Genomic DNA, 26,771 nt, shown 5'->3' on the forward strand with positions numbered 1-26,771 from the left:
TTATCAATTAAATGGTCTGTTTGTAAGTTTTTGTGATTTCTACGTAGCCAGCTGCTTACTTAAATGTACAATATGGGTCCCTTTATCGAAACAATAACGAAAGTTTGATGACGTCAGAAAGTAGGGCGGGATCATGGGAATTGCTGTTCAATCATTTATTGTCCCATAATCCTCTTTACTGGGAGAGCTTCAGGGACGGAACGTGCAGTAAACAGCAATGGGTGATCATGATCCATTACAAGTGACCGATACAAACTGTAGAAGGAAAACACTTCCTACTGGCTAACAGGCTAGCACCTTGCTTTTCCTTCATTAATACGTTATTTGCCTCGGAAGTAATAGCAGAAATGGACTAAGCCACGGGTACAGAGGATTAGACGCAATTTACAATGGCCAAAATTAAACATCCCGTCACACTGAATAAAATTGCGGATCTCTCTGGGTTTGAACATTGTTGGAAAAATTTTAGTTAATGTAAGTACACTAGTCAACAACATATGTAACATTAGTCAAACTATAAAGGATCTTTATAAGAGATAATTTGGGTAATATTTTAATCATCTTCATTTTCTCTTCCAAGTAAATGTGACAAAATGCAGGATTAGTTTAAGAACTGTTCGATCATCTAGGAGGATCGTGTTACATTATCAGAACTCAGAAATTAATTAGGTAAGCACATTGTTATTATCATTGAAAGGAAGGATGGCAAAGATTCAGAAAATAAGACCCAAAAACTATTTCCCTTTCCCCCATATTTTTGCTGAGAAACAGGAGCCTGTTTAAAAGTGGGTTCAGTCCTCATTGTGTATATTGTTATGTTAACCATCAGGGTGAAGTGTTGCTGAAAGCTGGAGCGACATAGCCAGGCCTGCTGAGTAGGTAGTGGTGTGAGGTCTGTGGAGCAGCACCCAGTGGAGGACAGCCAGCTCGGTGCCTCAGGAGAAGCTTACCATACTGGGTGGCAAAGTCACTACACTTCCTTTTTCCCTCATCTCTAGAGTCCTTGAGCACCGTTTTCTTCTTCCATCATCCATCCATCCATCCATCTATCCATCTATATGTCTATTCATCAGCGAAAGCCCATGAGCAGCTGCCTTCTGTGGGTATGTGTCATTGTAGCTTGGCAGGAACACACCACAGCTTCACCGGCAGGCGCCAGGGCTAATTTGATTTTTAATTCAACACGACTCCTCGGCTAATAGTTTGAGCTGAGGATTAATTAATCTGATTTGACTTGTGCTAATTTCTTGCACCCACGTCCCTGCTCTCCACCCGTCAATGCAACAAACAAACTGGTGAGGCCGAGGTCTTGCAGGCTCTGTCACACACACACACACACACACACACACACACACACACACACACACACACACACACACACACACACACAGACATGTTGAGCATGAGGGACTTAGACCCGGGGCGACAGGTGAGGAGCCAGTGGAGGCCTTGGGAAAGCGAGGCATGGCGTCTGTGCTGCATTTGCATGCATGTGTAATTACACACTGTGTGTGTGTGTATCTAAATGTGTGTTTACGGAGGAGGCTGGAGCTGAGCCTGGTCTGACAGAGGAGTGCTGGGAGGCAGCGAACTAATCACGGCAACAGCCTGGCTCTCGTAAGGAGGGCGAAACATAGAGAAGGTCACCAACTATTTTCACTGCCAAAATATGGGTCAGATTGGATCTGGGTGAGTTGCTGAAAGATAACTTGTGTATAATGCAAATAAAAATGGCAGTGGAGCATTCTCATTCTTCTCTGAGGCTTTTAGAGAGTAGAGAGCCCCGATCCAGTCAAGGCCCAACAGGGACAAACCAGGAGAGCTACTAAACTTCCTCATCTCACAGAGTCAGAGAGAGGGAGAGAGCACTTCTAATACTCTCTGTAAGGGAACTTTAAAAATGAATAGACCTCAGAGTGCAGCCTGGATGGCATGCACCTTGTGGAGAAGACTTTAAAATCACTCTCTCTCTCAGTTTGCTCACCAAGCACACAGATGCCCACACACACTTGCACGGTGCATGTGGAGGTATAGGGAATATGGAGTTTTATATCACAACAGAACAAAGATTAATTTCAAAGTCAGCTTGCCTCTGTGTTGAAATGATGCAAACCCACTGGTTTTCACAGAAATGTGTCAAACTGAGCAGTCTTTGAGTCAAAGCTCTCTCTGTCTTTATTCTATCTTTATTCCTCTCTCCTCTCTCGTTCTCTCTGGCATGTAACCAACCTCTCTGCACGGCAGAAAATAACATTGCTTTGCTCAAGAGAGGCCACACATGGGAGAAACAGCCTACGCCTGCTGCTCTCTCCTGCAGGATAAAAAAAATATATAAAATAGAAATAAAAAAATAACACTGCCCAACAGCTCAAACACCACTTTGAAATCTCTATCAGAGGGAGTCCATCTTTTGCTTCGTCCTATCCCCGCTCTCTATGTCACCCTGGACCTTTTTTACCATACATTGGGATGCAAAAAGTACAGAGGAGAAAGGAAAAAGCACTCAAATGCTCAGCATGTGCATCTGTGTGCTCTCACAAACATCGACATACACACACACACACACCTTGATGCACAGACACAAATGCGCACATGCAAGAACATAGTCACACACAGTGAACACTACATGCACATAGAAATGTAAGCGCTCCTAGCGAAGCTGTGGGAGTTCAAAGAAGGTACTATGTTTTCCAAGAGAGCTGGTGCGAAGTGAACCAGTAAATTCCCAGCAGCAGGGCTCCAGCAGGTCGACAGTACCATCGCACCTGAGAGGCTCGACCTGTGCTGGTGGGTTGTATGGCCAACACTAATGCACTTGTTCAGAGTCTGTTGTGGCTCTGCCTTAAATTAATAATGGAATATGTTGCTTTCTGTTTGAATTCTTTGAAGGTGGTTTTGCTTTTGTGCTTCTCAAGAGGCGTTTGCACATGGAAAGAAGCTGCATGACTTTTCATGCATAATTGCCCAAGCGTTCCTCTGGACTCTGAGAGACACCCAAATGTTTAGCCACCTGTTAGCAGCCACCCGGCAGTGTGATATGGGAGTGGGAGAGGCAGAAGTAAGGCCCGGTCCAGAGGGCGCGAGAGGGGTGTGGGAGCCTTGTGCCAGCAAAGCATGGAGATTTACAGCGAGCCCGGCCAGCTGATCTGGAGTCTGATCTAATACTGTGCCGCAGAGAACACAAATCACCTCCCATACATAACCCTGCCCCTGACAACTCATTTCATCTTCTGCACTAATGAATTCATCATCAGGAGGGATCTGCCTCTTGGTGCCTGAGCCCTGAGCAGAAAAGGAGTAATGGCTTAGATAAGTCATCATCATTATTATCAACATCAACAACCACCACCACAGCCCCACCTTGCCTCCGCTCAGCTAATAGTTCAGGAGCAACAGTTTAGAACTGTGCAGTGTCCTTGACAGTTTTGCAACAGGGGGAACTTTGGCAGTGTTCAAGGTTATTTTGCGGATGTGAGGGGGGAATGTGTCGCAGATTCGCATTCCGAGTGTGAGAATCAGCATGAGTATGCATATGTCAATGGAATTTGAATACGTTGTGGTATGAGTGGATAAGTCAGGGAGTGTGAGAGCTCTTATGGTAGCAAGCAAGTGTGCATGTATGTGTGTATGCATGCATTTGTATGAGGGAGTCTAAGCGGCGCAGTCAGGGAGCTGTCAGCTGAGAGCCAGGGAGCAGGCTGATCACAGGGATGCAGGGTGTTTGAAGTCTCCCAGGGACTGACAGCTTCTCTCCCCATGGGAACCTCTTCCCTTGCCCCTTCTCTCCTCCCTGCAACACCCTTTCTTTATATCATTCCTCTCCATGCTCCATCTCTCCCCCTGCACAGAATCTCTTTCTAAATATTTCTTCATCCCATTGATGGAGGGGTATGCGGAGGCACACTCGTGCTCTCCCGGGACTGTTTGAGAAAACGCACAGGTTCCAAAACAAGGCTTTGTTCAGGAGGAGGTAGCGTGTCTCTGTAAATACTGACATGATGAGATGCCATCTCTCATATGCTGACATTCTGGCTGACATTCAATCTGGCTTCATAGCATGAGGATGCAGACAGCCGACCTTTAGCCTTGAAATGGATGAATGTGTGGATATCTCTATTTGAATGTATAATTGTGCATAATAGAAAAGAAAGACCAATTATTATTGTGTATTCCTATATTTATTTTTTTTTCATTATGCCATGAGTCCTGGTAAATGTGTGGGTGGCATGATTACACTCCTGGCTGCATACCCTCTCCGGCCCCTCCTCCACAGGTCAAGGTGCAGTAGGATTTCATCTCTAATCGGGGCTGTGTGTTAGCATGAGCCCATCCGTCATGGGGACGGAGTGTCGGCTGGATGTCCCTGTCGCTAAGCTGTCCATTTTGTCAGACAGCCAGATCCATCATATTAAGACGGGGACTGATCCTCGCCAGCAGAAGCCAACCGCCCGGCAAATACATACAAATATGCAAATTAACGACAATATAAACATCGCCCGGCAAACGAGCCATCCATCAATGACCACTTTCAGCAGCTCAGCAGTGGCAAGGCAACACCAATCAGCCACTCCGTCAGAGGGAGTGATGGAACGCCACCCTCTCATCTTCTTTCTCTCCTTCCCTCTACTTATATCATTCACATGCTGACTCCCTTTCATTGGTCCCCATTTGCCATTTTTCATGCAAAGTTTCTACACATTTCTTGTCTCCCTCTCCACTCACACTCATCCCCTTAATCTCAACCACTTTGTCAGCCCCATATTGGCATTTATACCATTCCATTTGTCTGTTTTAAAGCTCTCTATTTCTTTCAAGTGCTTTTTGTTCACAGTCATAATTACAACTTAGCTAAAGACATTCAGAATTAATACATTTTCTGTCTTTGTGTTTGAATGAATAATGATGGGAAGAGAAACATTTTCCCATGAGTGTAGCAACACAAATCAGACCACATGTGACATCTTTCTTTCCCTCCTGGCTCTTGCGGTCCAATACATCACTTCATCGTTGCTGCAAATGTTAACAGTTCTTTGGTCTACCCGAAACAAATAAATCAAGATTACGATAATGTATGCAGGGCATCTTATAGAATATCTTGCAGAATATCTTCGCAGACGTCAGTTTGAACGTGGTGTGAGTTCTATTCAGAAAGCCAACGGGCTAGAACGGAAAGAAAAGAGCTCTTAATGGAATAAAAGTCAAAGGAGGGAAAAACTCGAAGCATTTGGAATCCTCCAGCAGCTGAGTCAGTCCAGACTCTTGTTATGTGTGTAGACAACTTACTTGCGCACAACTTACACACACACTGACAGAGAGTTTATAAGTTTCACTGTAAAACAAGCTGAAAAGGTCTCTAATGACTAATTTGGTTGTCAAACTGTACTACCTAATAGAGCAAAATGAATCACTGTGCACACTCTACCTTGTCCATTAACTATATATTGTGACGAGGCAAAGACAAAATTGAAATGTTGAGGCTTTTCTGCGAGTCCCTGGCACCTTAAAATAGAATAAGTGCTGCAGCTGTGCCTCAGCCGGACAAATTTATCCGGCACACGGGCACATTTCTATAAACCACACTCAATTTACACTCCTGCATTCTCTTTCCTTCATGTGGACGCGGCGCCCAAACATAACATTGTTTTTAGCTGCATTTTGCCTGGTTCTGCGCTAGTCATAAGTAATTACAGCGTAATAAAGGTTTGAGGTAAGCTACCCATTGACTAATGGGGGATCTCCTGCCTTCAGGCACAGGAGGAATGAACCTTGGGCAGCCGGAGCAGCAGCTCAGCCCAGGAGCCAAAACTACAGCATTCCTCAGACTACCCTGACTGCCGCAAAAATTGCCCCATCGCATTTCAGCTAATTCGACAATGAGTGGGTGTAGAGTTCCGACGACGTAGTAAAAAAAAGTCTGTCCCTCAAAGCATCACATTTTTATTACAGATGTATTGTGAAGTGCATTGTTATTCAGAGGGAATGGAATCCAGTAAAATGCTCAGTTGTGTCTCCGCATCATGGTGTTTGTGTAAGTCTGACCAAAACAGGAAACACACACGAGACAATGGAAAGACAAGTGATACAGCATTTGTATTTGAATGTTTGGACATGTACATGCACTGGTTTTATGATTTTTCCCATAAAAAAGCAGTGAAGGGTGACACGGAAGGGAATGGGGAATTCTCTCTTCAGAGGCTGGCATGCAGTCATCCTGTCTGCTTGCTACCACACCTCTGACCACACCAACCGCCAGTCACCCCGGCACAGTGTACAAACACTAACCTCTCTGTCTCCACAACTCCCTGCCTTTATCTGTCCATCCTGTCTTCATTTCTCTGTGATTCTAACCATTCATACTCCCTAATGTCCATCTGTCGCTTACTTCTCCAACAACAACCCAGCAAAAACAAAAATGGCACTCAGTAGAGCGCATACCTTCGCCAAGGCCGAACAGTCCCCTTGAATTCAATTCAATTTGTACACAATCGTGTGTGATATCAGTCCCAGTGGGGTTGGGTACCAAACTCAGTACTATTAAGGGTACCAACTGAAGTAGTACTACTGGGTACAGCTTCACGTTAAATCAATCTGTGCCTTGTACCTGTGAGCGATCTGGGTGAGAGAGTATGTACACGTGAGTGAGAGTGAAAGAGAGAGTCTAGGATAGATAAAGAGAGAAAGAGCAAGACCATGTGACTCACCCCTGGAACCTGATCAGGCCAAGCTGATTTCTGATCAGTGCACATAGTCAGAACAATGGCGAGTCAAAAGTGATCTCAAGTGTGTTTAGCAGACAATGCTCAATTCAATATTTGTAAAGCAAAATGCAAAGCTGGCCAATGCAACACCTGAGGAAACACCAGGTCAAAAATAAAAAAATATCTCAAAGCTGTTGAGTGTGCCATGTGTGATAGCCTGAAAGCTAGGTCCCCTGCTGAAGCTAACATTAGCACCACGCCTGCAGCAATCACAGAAGAAGTTGAACCTGCCATGGACGAAGAAACTTTGAGTGAGGCATCAAAAACTTCTCTGGCATCCTCAGGTAATTAATCAGCTTGTTGGTTAAGTTGTTAAACTGGGCTTTTCTCACTTTGTTGTAAGAAATTAAGCTAGCATTTTTACTGACGTGAGTCTGAGCCACTGGCTGCCTGACTAGCATGCTTAGGTAAACAGTAATGTTAACGTTATATGAGATTGATGGGTTAGGTTTTCATTATGGCTAAAACTTTAATGTGAAACCAATACAGTGGAAACCTTTTAGAGTGATCACGTCTCCTACTGGTGAAGGTTGGACATTGGATTTGGTTGTACAGAGAAAGTAGTGAATTGCAGGTGCTGGTACCGGTATTAGTTCAAATGTGAACGGTACCCAACCCTATCAATATGCCAGATTTTGTTCATCAAGATCCATTAATTATTCCCTAGGAAGTTGGTGAAAAATTTTGGCAATTTTAATGTTAAAACATTTCCTGGATTTGCCTAAATCCCCATCAACATGTAATGGGTTGTTTGTTGGACCATGTTCCATCTTTCCACCAAGTTGAAAAACAAACAACCAACCAACAAACTAACCAAAAGGGGCAAATACATATCCTCCTTGGCGCAGTTGATTAACTACTAACTTAACAGTCTTGTGATTTAAAATAACAAAAAATTACATTTAGAAATCCTAATTTGCCACTGATCTTTTCATGTGCGTCATTTGGTGGTACAGTGAGTTTTCATTCTTCCCATGCTGGAGTTTCCTGCCTTGATACATCTGTCAACCACATGTTCACCCAGCCAACAGCTGGAGTGAGTGCATGTGCTCTTGAGTGAGCGTGGCTTTGCTTTTTGGATTCTAAGTGTGTGTGTGTGTGTGCATGCATGTTGCTGACCATGTGTATCTGTGTCCCCTATATGCCTCCATTGTGGGGGATTTGGAGCCACACCATATCTTAGACACTCTACACTAAACACCAAGCTCATCAAACTCCCTTGAGGAGTTGCATGACCCTTTCGTCCTCACAAATGCTTGAATATTTGTCACAACAACAATGAACATCAAGCTGCATCTCATTCCATTATTGCTCCAGTGCACTATCTTCAAAGTATTTTGCTCAAAGACTGGGTCTCTGATGCACAACGCTGTCAACGGGTTTGCATGAGCTCATTGATGAAGCTCTCCCCCTCTGGAAACATCTCACTTCAGGCCTCACAGGGCTGAAGAGCCTTCAATCCCCAGATGTGACACCTTGTTAGAGAGCATGGTTTACAGACTGACCAGGCTGCCACCACTCCATTTCTCAAAAACATCCCATCGACCTTAAGATGTGCAGATGAATTAAATAAAGGAGAAATCAAATAGCAATTTAGACAGTGGGACTATGGTGGCAGTAACACATCATCCTTCTGTTTCTTCTTCATTTAAACATTATTTTTGTGTTCTTGGGGCCTCACAACGTAGAGAGTGCTCTTCAGCTGAGGAGAGACTGAGTAACTGCTCTGTGGAACCTGGACAGCAACTCTGCTTAGCGGGCTACACATACTGTAACGGAAGGCTTTGCACTCACATGCCATGCAGAGACCCACAGTCCCACAGGCTGCTGCCTATCGGTCTGTGCAGCCCTTCCCTTAAAACTTTTCAAATTAATGAGAGTGAAGCAAAGGTGATGCAATCCTTGCTTGGACGCCTCCCCAGTAAACAGTGCTGCCAAGAGTGAAGAGCTGCCCTGGCTGGGATGAAGTCAGCATCTTAGGAACAGTGGAGTTAGTCAGAATAAGTGAGCCCGCTGTGCAGCAGTTCTGGGCCAGTGGCCCTGTTCTCTGAGGACTTCTTTATGGCTGGTTCATTGCCCCTGGAGAACCCCAACCCCGTCACACAGGGACTCCATCCGCCCACACTTCATCCAAGTCTAAAAATCTTCAAACACTTAACTTTATTCTAGTTGCCTCTACTGTCTTAATTAGAATGCACTTGTCAAAAACAATTTTGAGACTAAACAAATTAATAACACACAGCAACACATGCAGACAGTCCAAATGGATGCTGATGCTGGAATGCTGATAATATAAACAAAAATCTGGGTTCAACAACTAGAATATTAATGTCATAAATGATCACAAACGAACAAAATTGAATTACACGATCATTTCCTGAATTGTTTTCATAGAGAACTTTTCATTATTGTAATGAGAAGAAAATATGTTTTTGGTAAATTAAATGTCTGTGCTATTGAACTGCACCACTCCACCCCACTGACCCTTTGACTATTAATAAGTTGCTCTTTGTTACTGGAAGTTTAGTTTAGTCTCTCTAAGGCCCTTTCTTATATTCTCTGCTTCGCTCTCCAACGTCCTCACCTCATCTAACCTCCAGTTTTCTGTTTCTCTTCTCTCAAACATCAATGAAAACCCATCTGGCCAAACTCATGGTCACATCATCCCCAACTCCTCATCCATCATGGGCTGTCACAATGGGAGCGAGGAAGTGGTCTAATACTCATTCTGGGAACGGATGTGGATCACTGCGCTGGGCTGTGCTTGCTGTGATACACCATACTCCCAGCACTGAGATACGATTTACAGGATCTGATGGTTTGTTTGTGCTATGAGGGCCAAGGCGGAGCAGAGCTTGTATTGGCACAAGGAGAATGGGTGAGGAAGCCAAATATACAGTGTTATCTTATGAAGACTTACCAAAGCCAAAGGCGGCTGGAGCCGGGATGGGAGCTGACTGGACGGGTGTGGAGGTGTAGAGGCCAGTCACCAGCAGACCATCAAATGATACACTGGTAGAGACGGTTACTGAAGAGAGGGAGAAAGGAAAATGGTTAACATTGGAATAGAATCTGAAATGATTATGTCACATAACACTCAAATAAAACATCCATCCATTATCTATACTGATTATCCTTTTGAGGGTAATGGAGGGAGGTGGAGCCAGCTGACATTGGGCAAGAGACAGGGTACACCTGGACAGCTCGCCAGAATATGACAGGGCTCACATATAGAGACAAACAACTATTCTCATTCCTATGGTCAGTTTAGAATCTGCATGTCATTGGTACCGGAGAAAACCCACAGAGGGAACATGCAAACTCCTCTCACTGGTATTCGAACCGGTAACCTTCTTGCTGTGAGGCCAAAGTGCTAAATGTAATATATCAACTGCTAATGTTTTAGCCACCATTTACTTATAACTCACAAGAGGATGGGAATATAAACAAATGTTGTACTTAGGTAGCTGATTAGTTGTCAGAGATCGCAAATACTTAGTTATGTTCACGTTCATGTGTGATATGCATGCGTGTGGACAGGAAGTCTGGAAGTGTAAACACACACACGACATATCCAGATCCCTAACCTCCTGCCTGCTGTTAATGAGCTCAGAGCTCAGGTGGTAACAGAAATATAAAGTGACCATTAACTGGGAAGCTGATGACACCAAACGCCCCGCAGGAGGGAGCAGAGGAGAGAGCACAGATGTGCAGGCAGGTGTTAAAGCAACAGTAACAATGCCTCACAGACACACACACACACCAAATTAGAAAACCTGCTTAACAGGGGGCTCAAGTCATGTTTAAAGTAATTGAACCAACAAGAAAACAGCATGTTCACGTCTCCTTAGTGTCTGTCTCACAGCAAACAGCACCAGAATGTAATCTAACTCATCCTGAACAAATTACAGGGCTTTAATCAAAGCCTGTTCTTATTGACAATCATATTAAAGGGGAGCGATGAGCTAATTGGCTGTAACCCTGATAGCCTCACTAAGCCTCGACTTGTCACAGGTCAACACAAACAAGCAGGAGACGAGAAAACTGCCGCTCTATTATCCACCTGTACAGATCTATAGTTTTAGTCTATCCAGCGGCAAGTCAACTATTGATCCGCCCAGTAAACAAAGACTCTGAGTGACGGGACCACAGAGCCCGGTGCATCACTGGAGGAAAAAAGAGCTGAGGCACTGGACTGCTTCCAGCCAGACAGATCAGAGCACGGGGGAACATTCTGCGGCTCAGAGGAGAACACACTAAAAAAACATTTTTTACATTGAGGTTAAAATCCTTTGCTCTTGGGAAAGATGGAGGCATTGTTATTTCCTGACCTGGAATCCCCCTTTTTTTTAAGGGGGAAAACTGAACAGGGAAAAGCAGGAGACACCCGCGGCGCTGGTGTGTTTTTAGTAACAATAGCTACATGTCAGTTTGGGCTTGGGGCGTTCGTTCCTCTGGGCTTGGTGTGTTTCGATGTGGGAATCTGGGCAGAGCAGACTCCTGTGTGGCCCAGTCTGTCTGTCTGTCTGGGTGACTACATTAACACACTCACACAAGGCGCCCAGCTTGTGTGTGTGTGTATTGTTTGTGTGTATATTGGATGTGCTACACCCTGTCTTAAAAGCACAGTTCAGCCCAGCTCGCCTCAAAATCAAAGCCACAATAACTCATCCCACAACTGTCTTTATTATATCCAGACGTTTCCTCCTCTCCTCTACTGTCACAAATAAATGCAAAAATGTAGCTGATGCTCTAACACTGTATTTCACATGCTCCACTACAGCATAAATAAATACACAAAGAGCATTCATTGACAATGAAGAATGCAATTTACTGCTATAATATTAATGGATGAAAAGAAAGCTGGCCCATAATTTGGCCCATTCAAAACATTCTGCGATTGAAATATCATCATTAGAGAGCCTAATACAAAATATCATTTGTGTGCAGATATTTATCTTTTGTATGAATGGCTCTTAAAAAATGCTTTGAGCAACAAGTAACTGCCCTGTGTTCCCCTTTTCAACTGAAGTACTGCTAAATTCTATCGGTGTGTACAGCGTGTACAAGAAGCCGTATTGTGGGAAAGAGATATTTTGCTTGGCAACAGAAGTATTATCATATTCTATCCATGTTGCGCAGTGCACCTCTTGCTCCGCAATACCCACAGAACGCAGGGGAAAGAAGAAAATCCAAAAGCAATTATCATGTTCATATTGTGTATATATATGTGCTTATCTTTTGTGCTATTTCCATTTGACAGAATACATTACCTACTCAAGCAGTCCAATCCAGAGTGTGGTGAGACATGCTATCAGTGTTTACATTATGTTGTATTGATCCAAGGCCAAGGCATGATGCAGTATTTAATGGAGTAATGGACTGGGTTTAATGCACTAAGTTGGACTGGGCTTCAACACCCTCAGTACACACAATACGCTCGTTTCTACATTTCCACTGACCTGCATCACCAAGGTTACACAGACTCCATTACGCCCAATAGACACTTGCCAGTGGGCTACTCACACACAAACACACACTCACTCACACACACACAAAAGATTTTTTTGCTGCTTTCACCACGCTATTTCTCTCTTTATCCACCGCTTACACCTTTCTTGCTCAGACTCACTCCCATTTGAGAAATCATGGTTTTAAAGATATGCTCTCTCCTTCACTTTCCCTATCCACTCCCTTCTCATGCGTTTTCTGCTCCCTCGCAGCAGTGTACCTGAACTCTGTTTGATGTGGAGGTCGAGGGGAGAAAGAGTGGAGAGGAAGCAAAGCTGGGGGCACAAGGTTACAATGTTAGAAAAAACTAAACAAGAATGGGGGCGAAGAAGGATAGAGATAGGGAGTAGTCGAGTAGCCCACGGAGAGCTGCGCTACCTGATCAATACAAATGAAAGATTTAAATTATTTAGACATGCCTCTAACACCCCTTTCTCACTCGCCTGTGGAACGCATCAGACGGATGAGCCAATCAGATGAGATCAGATGAGATGAGATCCAATCACCTGTGGGGGTACTTCACACAAACGCACACACATACTCTCTTTCACACTCACATTCAAAAACGCACACCCACACACACACACACACAGATCTAAAGGACGAGGCTGGCAGCCTTTGATGGTAGCCCTTAACATTCTGGTCTATACCTCATTTCTGAGAACCGTTCACTTGGCCGAGGGGGATGAGGCGGGAATGGGGGTGAACTTTTATCACCAACACCCTCATCCAACACATTAACGAATTTTCTGTGTGTACGTATGTGCACTTTTGTGTGATTTGTTCAGTTGTGTAGACAAACCAGGTGTTCGTCTCACACAATTGATGCAAACATCTGGACTAAATTGTTTGTTTTTTCTTGTTGCAACACAGTAAAGAGATATGGCTTCAATATGGGACATGTAAGATAAAATACAATTGTAAGATAAAGCTACATAAAGTGCATCACAGGCTTTTTTAAAACAAATAAATTACAATCTGAATATCTCTGATTCTGGATATGATGCAGTATATCTGGTTTCTAAATTAACTTGTTACACAAATACATACTTTAATTGTGTGGCGATGAATCACAGTATTTGTTTCAGATATTTGATTGCCAGTTTAGAGATGGAGGATGGGTTGGGTGGCAGCTCAGTAAGACCAATCAACTTTAGCCCTGCATGATAAAACACAGACCCCTTCCCCGTTCAGTTGAATGGAGGCTGTCCATTAGAACAGGGGGGGTGCTAAAGTGAGTGTCTTGGGCCAAACAATGAGGGGTCCAGATAAAATTTGAAACTGGCAACCTCAAGTATTTCCACAACACAACATCATCTAGCAGGGCCAGTAGGATTGCTTTGTAATGTTCACACTCCAAAGTTGCTTCTTGATAACTTTCCAGAGTTGTAAAGTTCTGTGTGTGAGTATTATAAACTGCTGCGGAGTATTTATTATGCTGTCTTATAAACCTTACAGCACATTAATCTATCACTCAAACCGGACTTCCTGGAAGTGAACCTACACTTAAGAATTACAAAACACTCATTACAATGTATGCAGAGCGCTCATACCCACATACAACTGCTCATACTTTATACTTGTACACACCACAGAGCACATCCCTTGGCCCCGAGCCAGCATGTAATATTAATGATGCGATGTGGTATGCCTCATTACAGACACACATAACCGTGCTCCTACTCAACTATTGATGGGCCGGGGGCTTTCTTCACTTCTCTGGATCCACCAGGAGTAATGTTAAGGCACCACACTCAACACACAGTGCAACAAAATACACATTCACAAACACAAAGCAAAGGTCACTCAGATCACAATCACATGCAGAATACACCAAGTGAGGACTAATCAATAATGGAAAATTAATGTTTTGTGACAAACTACTCTGCAAAAATAAAATCTATTTTATCATACAAAATATTATCTATGCCAGTTTATTTATCTGCAGAACACTGTATTCCTTATTTTGTCTCAACATCTCCTAATATTAGCCTTAATATTTCAGCTAGGATTTCCCCTGACTTCTTCTTAAGGTATTAAACTGAGCGCACAAATGCTGTAAAAGTATCCTCAACACAGCACAAAAAAGGTACAGAAAGAATTACATTTTTATAAGATACTTAAGAAACGTGTGCTGTTGCCTTAAGAAATTTATGTACCTTTGGGCAGACTGAGAATCCGTCAATCCTTTGTTTATAATAACAGCAGTAAGGGTAGGGTTGATGATTGATGGATGTATTTTGGCCAGTTCCTCAAGAATAAGGACCAAGCATATTGAACTGTTAAAAACAGACCAAAGTGCTGCTCATGTTGGAAATTCTAAACCAATGTGAATAGCTCACTGTGTGCCGCTTCAGTAATCATGTTAGGGACCAGAAAAATTGGGCCCAGTGGCATCCTAAAAGCAACAGTAATGTCTTCTTATGGTGTAGCGAAGCACAGTCGACACTGTGGTTGGCAAAGCTTGGTGGCATGAGCTCATTCTTAGAAAACAGCGTGGTGAGGGATTAAGGCGGGAGCTGGACAGGAAGTCTTCTGTACGCTCTAATAGAAGACCTGATTTACGGAGAAGCTTACTCTACTTGCTTTGAAGTCCCTGTGTGGTTGGCATGGCCTGAACAGTTCCTTTCTGCTCTTTGTGTACAAACACACCCACCAGACCTCCCCACACCTACACTTTACTCCTTCTCAGAAAAACATTAAGTACTTCGACCTGGAAAGACATGAGGTTCTAACAAGATTGGACTTGGTAGCACTCAAGTAAAAACCAAAGACAGAAAATATCTGTCCACATGAGTTACAACAAGGTACATAGTGGCTAAAATAATTTGTATAAGACAAGAAAAGGAAATACTGTAACAGAACATGTCATGAATGAATTCCCCATTTTTTTCTCCCAGTGAAACCAGGAGGATGCCCCTTTTTGTTTCCAAATGGATGGAGGTTTTCCTGGCAACAGTCTGGATAAAGATAACCAACCATCTGACCCATATCCCACTGGCAGACACACACATGCCCCAGAGAGGACCAGGAAATGAAGGCCAGACCAGGGGGAAGCTATAATTCCATCTGTTTCCGCGGTCATGCCAGTGCCGGGGTGCCACTTCACTCTGAGCTTCCTGAATGGTTCAAACTGTCAGTCATCAGCATGACGCCATACAAGATCAGTCCCAGTTTCTACTGGTACGAGAAAGAAAAGATTGGTCCTTTACACTGACAAGTTCAAGATTTTGAAGACAGACAGACAGAATCACGTAAGTATGGATGCTTCTCTACAGTTTCAGAAGATGGTGTGGGAAGTGTGTTTCTGCACATGTGTCATGCGGTGTACCAGTCAGGTCTTAGAGGCATCATTCCATTGCGTAACCTTCTGGCACCATCCTGGCCTGCTGGCACTGCCATCTGCTGCTGTGAAACACTAGATCACAGACAACCTATGAGCCACTGAGCTTCTACAGGTCTGCTTATCTGCAACATCTCCACCATGTTTTGCGAACGAGCAAAATTGACCTCTTAAGACAACTTTACAGGGTTTTTTTATAGCTACCAGAGATTATAACGTGCAGACTATTATTGTTCTTGGTCCACTTTGCTTTGTTGAGGTTCTACTCAGAAGTGGAGCTGAAGCCTTCCTGCCTGCCCAACTTGGCGTCACCCCTCCAACAGCCGTGGAGAAAAACAGGAGTGAAGAGGCAGTTCTATCACAAGCATCCTGTTCCTCACACATAATCTGCTTCACAATCACACTTCATTGTGCCGCTTTTATACGATAGTGTATGCGTGTCTGTTTACATTCATATAGGCCTGTGTCACATGCTTGAACACGAGTAAGCACAGGTGTATGAATTATTCTAACAGAAGCCTCAGTTTTTATATTCTTGAGTCTCCAGAGTATAAAATTTGAATGTTTTTATAAATCAGTGCTCTAGGAACACACTCTTGCATATAATCTGCAAATGATCTACAAAATAATAATGTGTATATACAGTATATATATGTACGTTGTCTTAACTATGTGGCAAAACTTGAACTTTGACTTGTGAGAAGGACACAACCTCTAAGGTGTATCAGCTAATCAACAGGGAAAAATCAGTCATGACAGATCATTTTTTCATAGTTTCTAATGGAACATTGCCTGTTTCAGAGGAAGCACATCACCTTGTGACAACTCAAAGGCTATTCTCTTTACCTGAGATTGGCTTTGATAGAAAATCATCTCTCAGGTCTTTCAACATTATTCATAGGCTCATTGAGCCTCAAACAGCATGCACAGCCCAGCTAAGTACTGATCTCTGTTGTGAGACACTAAATGGGTTTTGATCAGCTACAGTTCAGTTATTTGGACTTTGTCTTGATCGGTTTTGAAGAAGAGTTGATAGTATGAGAGGAGACAGGGTAAGAAAGCACTGCAGGTTTTAAGAACAAAGGACAGCTTGATACAATAATCAGAGAACTATTGCAGCGGGACGGACTCATGCTTAAATATTAATTGAACCCACCTTATAGGTGTTTGTTTTACAGAACTTTCAACATTAAAGGAATATTACTCAACATCAGATACATAATTGGTGGTTACAGTAAAAATGTTATATTGTAATAGGGTTCAGGAACGCCAAGATTCTTTCCCGCTGTCGCTTGGTGACTGCCTGGACTGGAGTGTGAGTTGTCCTTATGATCAACACCATGTGTTCATCCATGTGTGCAGACAAAGAAGAGGCTTCAGCCAACTAGCCATGACAAGCAAAGCAGTTCCATCACTTATCAATACTGAACATGCTAATTCTTTATCAAAAGTCGAAGTGTTTAACAAGAGAACCATGAACCAGGTAATATAATATAATAACTAGTACAGGTTACGGGAGAAAAGTTGCAACAGCCTTCCCGAGAGAAAACTCAAGGAATGTAAGAAAACACCAGGCTGCCTCAAAAACTATTGTCAGGCCCAAACCACAGCATCTTACACAAGGAAACACACAACCCAAGGATGGATGGACGTGTTTTGTGTCACTGGCCATTTGTATGTGTAAAGAGACAACTTATCTCATGCTGACCTATTCCTACGGAAACATGAACACCCACTCGGGCATATAGAGTCAACCAGTAAACCAGCTGTGACAGTAAACATAGTAAAAATGCCGACACTTGTCGTAGTTTTGTTAAGTTAAATAACTCCCTTTCCATTTCACCTGCTCGAGTGGGTGCTGCCCTGACAGGAACCAGGAAGGAAGTAATGAGGGCTGGGCTGTCAGCCACAGCCTATATAACCTCATTGCCTCAGGGACACCAGGCTACTTAGCCCATATGACCTCTATGTCCTGCGCCACAGCTGGTCTGTCCCCGACCTCCCAGAACCCCCATCAGCCGACCCCAAACTACTTCACAGCGAAGTGAATCATGATCTGGATTTGTCAAAACAAGGCCTTGAGAATTCGGACTAGGAAGAGCAGCATCAAAAGAGTGTCATCCTTTCTGTCCACTGTAACCTACCTATCCAGAGATTTACATCCCTCTAACAACCATCATACCCACATAATTCTGAACTAAGAGAAAGCAGCTCTTTAAGATAGCAAAGAGAGAGACGATGAGTAACGTTCTTCACAATAACTGCAGGGAAGCCACTTTAGGAACACACCACTTAATTGGCCAATGTCAAAGATAGAGGTCTGCAGCATAATGGCCAATGTTGTCTCTGCACAAATGTTTTGGAAAAGGTTCCCATTGGCCATCATATCCAATGTCTGATGTGACAGTGACCACCAAATCACCTCTGTCATTACACCTCTGTTCTGTCAAGATCGCACGCTCATACTTCAATCAAAAGATAGAACTGTTAGCAATGCAAGGTTCTGATTCCGTCTTTGAGCCATATCTATGGCTACTCAATCTTAATCACTGAATAATATCCCCTTCCAATCAAAAGAGCAACAACATTTTGCTGTCTTTAAACCATTCCTGATCGTACATAAGTATGATCCCTGCTTTCTAAACGAGGCATTTTCTGTCACTCTTGTGAAAATGATTGCCCTTGAAACGTCATTTTGGCATTAAATTTTGCCATTTAATAACCTGATAAACAGTAATGTATGTTAAGTGTCAAGTGGTCAAAACCACAGAGGAATTAATAGTCACTTTAGAAATGGCAGGTGTACAGCGCAGGAGAAGCAGCTTTTAATTGAATTAAGTGTGGAGTCAAACTACAGAGGGACTCTCGTCCTACTTCTGAGCTGCGAGACAGGCTGTTGTTGCTAATGCACAACATGTACCTCTCCTCACATTAAAGGAGATGAATGGACTAAACTTAATAAATGTCAGTGTCTTGGAGCTATTCAGTCTATGTTTTATTCAAATGACTTACAGTGCTTCTGTTGAATTATTTCCATCAGATAAAATGGCATAAAAAAGTAAGTACTTAATTTTCTTGATGAATTTAAAAAATATATTTTAAAAAACAGTCTTTTTTGCTGAATTACCATTCCTGCATTTCAAACATTGAATATTCGAAGCTCAGTCAGGCTCATGACATGAAAGAGAATAAGTAAGTATGTTAGCACCAGGTGCACCTGCCCTCATCTTAGCCGTCCTCATGGGCTGACACATCAAACTGCACATTTTATCAGAGCATCAACCTGGACTTTTGAACAGCTTGAAATTCGTGAACAGCAAAAGACATGGTGCTCACTTTATGCTGGTCAGCAATTGTACAGTACATATGGATATTCAACAAGGCTGAGTTTTATTATCATAATACAATTGTGGCTTCTAGGGGCTGCTGTCAATAGTGCTATTATGTTATTAGATCCTACAGCCATCAGTTTCTTTATTAAAAAAACATTCATTCCAATATAAGAGAAAATATACATTTAACTTAAATGGCCTGTTGGAATGTAAAATTGCATCAAACCCAGTGCTTCCCATTGATTATCTAGATTTTTGCCTCTCACCATTCTAATTTGTCCAGCCACAGTTTCAAACTGAACCACAAATGTTTTAACACTTCCCATAATACCATATGTTGACAAGTGCTCGCTCACGAAAACTTGCACTATGGTCCATAACCTTCATTTTTCTGTCCAGGCAGATATTCAGACCTCAAAGCAATGCAGTTCTTCTTTGATGCAGGAACTTTCACTCTTCAGTCTGTGTACCTGTCATTCGGAATCTGAAGTGCATGAGTGACCTTCGTGCTTGTGCACGTGCACCCCCGTTAGCGCCATATATTGAATTAATTCAGTGGCAAATGCTGAAACCATTTGAAGTAGTTTCATCATAGACACCAATTTATTTTACTGTCTGTGGGTGCTCTTACAGCTGAGTGTCCGACCCCCATGCTCAAATAAAATGAAACATGGCCAACACAAACCTTAACCATAACCTATAGGCCCAAACAACGACTTAATATTCCAATTGGACCATTAGGAGCAACACATTGGTTGTAATGTTTGGAGCAGGTGTACTGACAGCAAAGGTCCCTCCAGTTAATCCAACCATGAAGTTTTATATCAAATCAATATAAATTTAGCCCGGCCTGTAAGCTGGCACACCCAGGGTTCTTGGCATCTGTAGCAGGCAGACAGTATTTTTCCTCATAAACATAATTTCATACAACTTTTGCAACAGTTTACCCTTGTTCAAATTAGATTTTTTTTCAAAAAGTGACAGACAACATTAGTCTGTAAATGACTCCCTGTAACATAATCACATCTGTACCCAGTTGAGAATGCTTACTGTCCTGAAACATCTGGACACGTCTCCCTTTTGCAAAACCAGACATCTGCTCTGCCTGTTCACAGACATTATTGTATGAACATGTATATGTGCACACAGGAGCACACATGCTGGCTCTAGCTGCCCCTAGAATTCAAGGCTGACAGCAGCTCCGACCATGTTCCTCCATTCACAGATATAATAATAACACTTTACATAGTGGTTCAATTTACAACTCCACTCTGACAGTGCTTTTCAGGAGCTCTTTTACTTTCCACTCTCATTCTCACTTACACAACATTTACATCATTGCTGTCCTTGTTTCCTCTCTATAATTTAAGAGATATAAAAACATTCATGTAAAACAGTTTTTTAGATGTTTTAATTTTTTTCATTTTCACTCAGAGGAGTAGTACATTAGATAATAACACGATGGGTCAACGGATCAACAACAGATCCAAATGTTTCATTATGTATTAAAACAAATCAACTGATGCAACATGAGTTTAATTTGAGGATAGAGATTTGATCCTTGAAATATAAAACTGTACAGTCACAGATAACAGACAGCAACTGTTGATCGCCTCACAAATTTGAATTCAGTCCTCAGTTTGAAAGCAATCCTAGAGTCTGGCTAATTCTTTACAGAACTCAATGATGTCCTGGGAGCTGGAGAGGAAGGCAGGATATTGTGCCTCGCCGTTTTGGTCTCCACTCCTCATTCCCTCTTGGCATGACAATTTGAGATTATGGCCAACTAGGTGAAAAAGTACTGACAATAATCAAAGCCTGACGTGCTTCCATGGCTCTTGGGTATGAATGTTTGTGTTGAAAAAGGAGTAGCACAGTGGTGTGGAGGGGGCTGCAGAAAATAGAGGGGAAAGATTGATTTCTAATTAACAAGCTGGTCGCAGTAATGAAAGACTAGATGGTCTCTACTGGTAGTGGATCAATGGGGAACATTTCCCTTGACATCTAGTCTTAATCACACCAGCTCAGCTTGGTAAGAATGCACTCATTGGTGTAATTAACACTGCATCCATCACCGCTCTCTCATCCCATCGTTCCTCTGTCTCAACCTCTACCTCAGACCTTTGCTTTCACTGGAAGGCTGGGATCATTAAGTGACTCCATCACTCCATTTCCTCTGCTGTCATGATATAACGTCTGCATGTAAACAAATGTGTTGAGTCCTCGACAAAGACATTGAACTGTTTACGTTCAGACAAAGTGATCTGTGCTAATCTGTATTGGTATTGGGCATGTTTTCATCAAGATCTAGAGAGAGATCTGGGAAATCAACGAAAAGGCCTTATTTTTCAATAGAAAGTAAAAGAAAAAACCTTGGATCCGCCCCTTGATCCAGATCCACACAAAAATGTAATGGGTTCTTCCCTGACTCATACACCACCCTTCTACCAACTTTTGTGGTAATCTGTCTAGTCGATTTGTGTAATCCTGCTAACAGACAGACAAACAATTGTAGACGAAAACATAACCTCCTTGGCAGAGGTAATAAACAAGATTTCCATCTCCAGGGGGGGCTGTGGTCAATGTTGAGGTGTCTCATTTCTGAGCGCCAGGTGACAAACACATTCTCTGCTTCACGTTATTGTTATTTATTTTTGTCGGAATAGTTTAAGTGAGGACAGAGATCAACCTTTGAGAGAAGAACGTTTTTGCTATCATTGGACACAGTCAGTGACTATGGAGTGTATTGAGGCAGGAAGGTGAAGTCTCTTGCTGTTGTCTCACAGACCTAAAAGATAAGATAAAATCAAACACCTAATCTGCTGAGGTGTAAAATACTCTGGTCCACTGGGTATTCCTTATAGTTTATCTAATATTTCACTAAATAAGTTGATGCACCATTTCAAAAGGCACAACTATTTATGCTTCCATTTCATAAATCTTGCTGAATTTGATAAACCCCAAAAGCAGGAAAAATTGAATATATGTATGTAATCTTTCTTGTCGTCTATTGGGAGAATCACTGTGAATTTTGAGTGAGCTCTGAGTCAGAGCTCACTGATGACACATGGACCTGTGGGGGCTAGAGGTATGAGGTTATATATGTGGGATTTCACAACAGAGCATCAGGGGCCCTGTAAACACCAACCCCCTCAACCATGCTGTCACTTTCGGCAGAAATATGTGTGAGCTAGTGTGTGTGCATGGACGTGTAATCTGCCTCTGCCAGCCTGCTGTGTCTCTGAACAGAGAGGGTCTGGTTGTTTGAAAGAGGCCGGGGCTGAATGGGGGGTAGGGCTGGAGCTAATCCGCCTGTGCCACGCGCTGTGTGCCCAGCACCCAGCCAGTTGCACCACGCCGCCTCCTCTGTAGTGGGTCCACTGGAGCGCTACAAGGCCCTCTGAATGCTATCAGCACAGACGACACACTGGGCCCCGAGCAGGGATTACAGCTCTCTCAATGAAGCCGCCAGTAGGAGGATCCAGAGCAAGAGGAGGAGAAGAAGGAGGAGGAGGTACACAATCCTCCAACAGGAGCTCCATTCTCCAGAAGGAAGAGGCCATCGGCAAAGCTGACACGCCAATCAACAGCGGCTGGGAAACCACCCCATGAGAACAACACGTCCAGCAGGAAGGATGGGAAGCAGGGAAAAAAAGATTTTAAAGGATCCATCACTTTTCAAAATCCGGCTTAGAGCCACTTGGTACTCCTTAAGGACAATGAACACTGGCTCATTGTTATGAGGTTGATTGGGTTGGGAACATTAGCATGAGTTTGCATAGACATGTCACACGAAGATCTGCTGATGGAAATTTCTGACAAGTTAAAAACATTGATTCAACCTGCTTGTTAAATAAAAGTAAAGAGGCCGAGGCAAAGGAGAGGGGGGAGGCTATTATGTGGCAATACAAAATATTGAAACAGACTCTGGATGGGTGTGTCCCTTGTGTTTTCTGTTAGAAAACTAACACAGTGTCTCACCCTTAGGTCTGTGAGCTGTTGTACTTCCCTAAATGGTTTACCACACTGATTTATTCATGTTGACTGAAATACAGCATTGCTCATCATGCTTATTCTTCAGTAACAACAAAAAATATAGTAACAACAAGAACACAACCAATTGTTTTTTGCTTTAGGTACAGAAAAAAGAAAAGAAAATATGTCTTGGTGGTTTACATGTTGCTAAAGTTGTGCCTCGAGTTCAGTCTGTCCTATCTAAAACTTAACCCTCCAGACACCTGAAAAGGCACACATGGTAAAAACAGCAAGCAATAGGGCAAATGAGAGTCTAGCATCTGCTCCCCCCCCCGCTTGTATTATCAACAGCGGGCACTCCAAATCAGGCAAACCCCCAACAGGCAAGCACACACTCCAACATCCTGAAAATACTTATGCTCACTCGTCTACCCACTCATGAAAGTTACCAAAAACACTGCTCACATTTGCCCGTTAAGAGCATTCTTGTTTTGGCTAGAAAATGAACCCCTTGAGGAAATTGAAAATAAAAAATGTAAAAGCTCTTTGCCACATGCCCAGATCAGGCTGGCACAGGCACACACTGCTGCCTGGCATGGGTCCACTCACTGCCTTCAATTTTAGCTTTTTCTACCACACCTGGTCCCATGCTGCCATCAGTGTGGCACCAGCCTGGCAAAAGCTAACAATGTCACTGTTATCCGAGGTGATTTGCTGTGCTCTGATGCAGTGAATCAATTTTCTGTAAATGTAGCATATGCGTGGCATCGGGCCCATCTCAACTATCATGTCTTCAAATCCTCCTGAGTTGCTGGAACTCACAGATTCTTTGAGGAGATATCAAAAGAAGCAACAACAAATATGTCTGTCACTACCCATTTGGTATACCATCATTACATTGTCATAGTATGCTATAATAGCAAAAGCATGTTCCTGTGAACTTGACAGAGGCATTTAATGCCTGAAAGGCGGAAAGTACCAACCCGTGTTCATGTTATCATGTCATATCCTGTAACATTGACACGAATGATCGTAATAGCCTGCTGATCAGGACATTTGTGTTTAGCCAGCGGAACATCTGACCTGTCTCTATGTCATGATGGATCACCCACTAAGAGCTGAGTGCTGTGTGCATGGCCAAGCGTGCATGTGTGACAAAGGGAAGATTCCCGATGAATATCCATTCTCATTTCTCGCCCATCTGCTCCCTTGTATAAAGGAAACTGGCATATCTCAGTGAATACAATGCTCTTTAAATGGTTCATCATTCAACGTCCACAAAGACAGAACATCCAAACACACCCAGCAAGCCCTTGCAAACAGTAATACACTTGACACACTTCCCTCTACTCAGTGAAGTGACCTATTCAGACAAAGCAGCAGGGGGCAGAGAGGCTGAAGAGCTGGGAAGCTAATGAATGCACAGATTTGGACCATTTGAAAGTGCTAGTGCTGTCCGCATGTTGCTTTTCCCTGGCTCACAAGAGAGCCCTATTAAACCATTAGCCCCTATCCCCTCTACTCTTTCCTCACTCGTACTTTCAGTGTCCCTGCTCCCCTAAACGGGATGTCTGCATAAAAACTAGGCCAGTCTTTTGATGGTTCACTGACCAATGCTTGCTGCACCGTAAGAAATACTCAGAGTTTTACTGCTTCTTTTTAAAGTAAATGTAAGTTGAAAAGAGACATAAGGAGCACTAGGCTGTTGGACAGGACAAGTAGAGACACCAGCCAAATCTAATCACTCTGCAAGAACAGAACTCCAAGCATGGCAGCACTGACAAGAAGTGGTCAGAGGTCAGGAAGCAGACCTTTATTGGTCCCCTCAGAGGTTAAGTGGTGCAGAAGGTGATGATAACATCCAACAGGCTGCATAATACCCACAGCAGATTGATGCCATCTTGGCATTCAGACTTAAGACAAAGACAGCTGCGGGCACCTTTTGTAAAGACTTAGGGATGCGCCCTGTGTTTCCATGATGTCCCGCTGAGGCTTCACTGACATGACCTGGTGTATGGAAAGATAACATCTGCTTTTCTACAGCCTTACTGGGGCCTTGAGTCTATGACCTTCACTTCAACATAACTGACTTGTTGTTCTACAGGCATCAGTCAATGGCAAACTCAGTGAAAAACTACGAAAGCCACGAAAAGTAATCAATTTTGCAGATAGATAGAAGGGCTTTTCCCACTGTGAAGCACATTGAGTTGTTTCTGGTGGCTGGCAGGAGAGCTGCTGTAGCAATGTGCAATGTCTAATCTGATGGCATTTTGTAGGGAGGAATTTATCTCCGAGTTCCCATTAAAAATTTCATTTAGTGGCAATGTCCAAATCTCCTTGAACCGTATAAAGTCTCTAATTTGTCATCAATAATTTGCACGTAAAAAGACCGCAGCAAAGACCATTGACAGATAACCAATGGTCATTTCAGCCTGTACTGTCAAATAGTTCTCTAAGCAGCCCTCTTGTTTTAGCCTCTGTCACTTTCTCCTGTACCTCTGTTTTGCCTCCTGTTTTCTATTGTGCCAGTTTGGTAGAGACACACTGCTGAATACTATTAAATATATTTTGTTTTTCAATCGTGTACAATTGTGTGGACAATGAATATGGTGCGAGGGAGAGCTACGCTACCAATTTGAACCTGCCGGCCTCAGCAGGGACTTGTATGAATGGCTCATTCAGTGCTTTAAACTGAAATGCATAAAAACTCATCTGCAAATACAAATACTGTCCATACAAGCACCAAAAATAACAGACTAATTGACACCAGACAAAACAGCATGCTCTATCCAAACATGTGCTTTGCATGAACACCACAGGCACGATAAACACAACTGTAGCTTTCATCGAAAGTGCACAAGCATCATTACAAAGTGGGGTGAACTCGACAGAAAGAAATGGTATAAATTCTTTGACACACAAAGAAACTTAATCAATCTCACTGGCCCCATTTCTGCTCATGCACCTCAATTTCAAGCTATTCTCCAATGACTTGCAGAGGACACCGCACTGCCGTTCCATTCCCCCACCAATCTTTTCCATTGTGCTTTCTAATCTGACTGTTTAACTGGGTAGAATGATGTCCCCCTATACAGTCGCATCTGAATCCAACGTGCTTCATGTTTTCTGATTCTAAAACAGCCTGTTTGGAGCCTCTTCTAATTGGACCTCTGCTGTGTCACCATCCCTTCTTGAACACTGTTGTTCATCTGTGAAAATCAACAGGCAATGTTTCCAAAGCAGGAGAGCAAGAAACAACAGGAATGAAAAACAACGCTCTTTGATTTACTGTTTACAAACAGGGCTCTGGAGTTTTTTTATTCTGGTGTTGCTTCCTATAAACATGTGGTTGCTGTATGGAGAACATATCACATTCCTACAACAGTGTTAAAAGAAGAAATGAAAAAAGGAAAAAAGTACTGTTTCCTGAGTTTAGCAAAAGTAGTTCAAATGAGTCACATGAATTTTTTTAGAGGACAGACCTCAAATCCCAGAGTGACCTTGCTTCATTTCTCTTCTCTTTCTGTCCTCTGAAAGATAAGGCTGTATGTGGGCAGTGTGTCAGTCACTTGGTTTCCATTTGTCTGGTACAGGGATTGACCCCAGAGCCTTAACGCAAGTACGCACAACTCCAGAAATATTTTCACTTCTCCTTCTGTTTCCCAGCAGTTCCGACTATCTCTTCAGTATTTCTGTTTTCATATGGTCCACTATGACCCTGCCAATACACCCACCCTCTCAAACATTTCAAACAGAGTAACACAACCTCTCTTGGTCATTTAATTCTGATAGGCTAACACAGCAATCACATCAACAACAAACACACAGGGCACAGATACGCTGCCCACACAC

The 26,771-nt window shown here is 42.9% G+C and overlaps 1 protein-coding gene across 2 annotated transcripts in view; it reads right to left on the minus strand.

Moving 5' to 3' along the window:
* reln (reelin) overlaps positions 1–26,771 on the minus strand; it is a 99,308-nt gene that overhangs the window by 69,625 nt on the left and 2,912 nt on the right. For both annotated transcript variants that reach the window (XM_035157483.2, XM_035157484.2), the window contains exon 2: positions 9,679–9,786. In XM_035157483.2, coding sequence (XP_035013374.2) covers positions 9,679–9,786 — 108 coding nt within the window. The remainder of the gene's footprint in view (positions 1–9,678; positions 9,787–26,771) is intronic.

Source organism: Hippoglossus stenolepis, chromosome 5 (genome assembly GCF_022539355.2).
Source record: "Hippoglossus stenolepis isolate QCI-W04-F060 chromosome 5, HSTE1.2, whole genome shotgun sequence".
Taxonomy (NCBI): Eukaryota; Metazoa; Chordata; class Actinopteri; order Pleuronectiformes; family Pleuronectidae; genus Hippoglossus; species Hippoglossus stenolepis.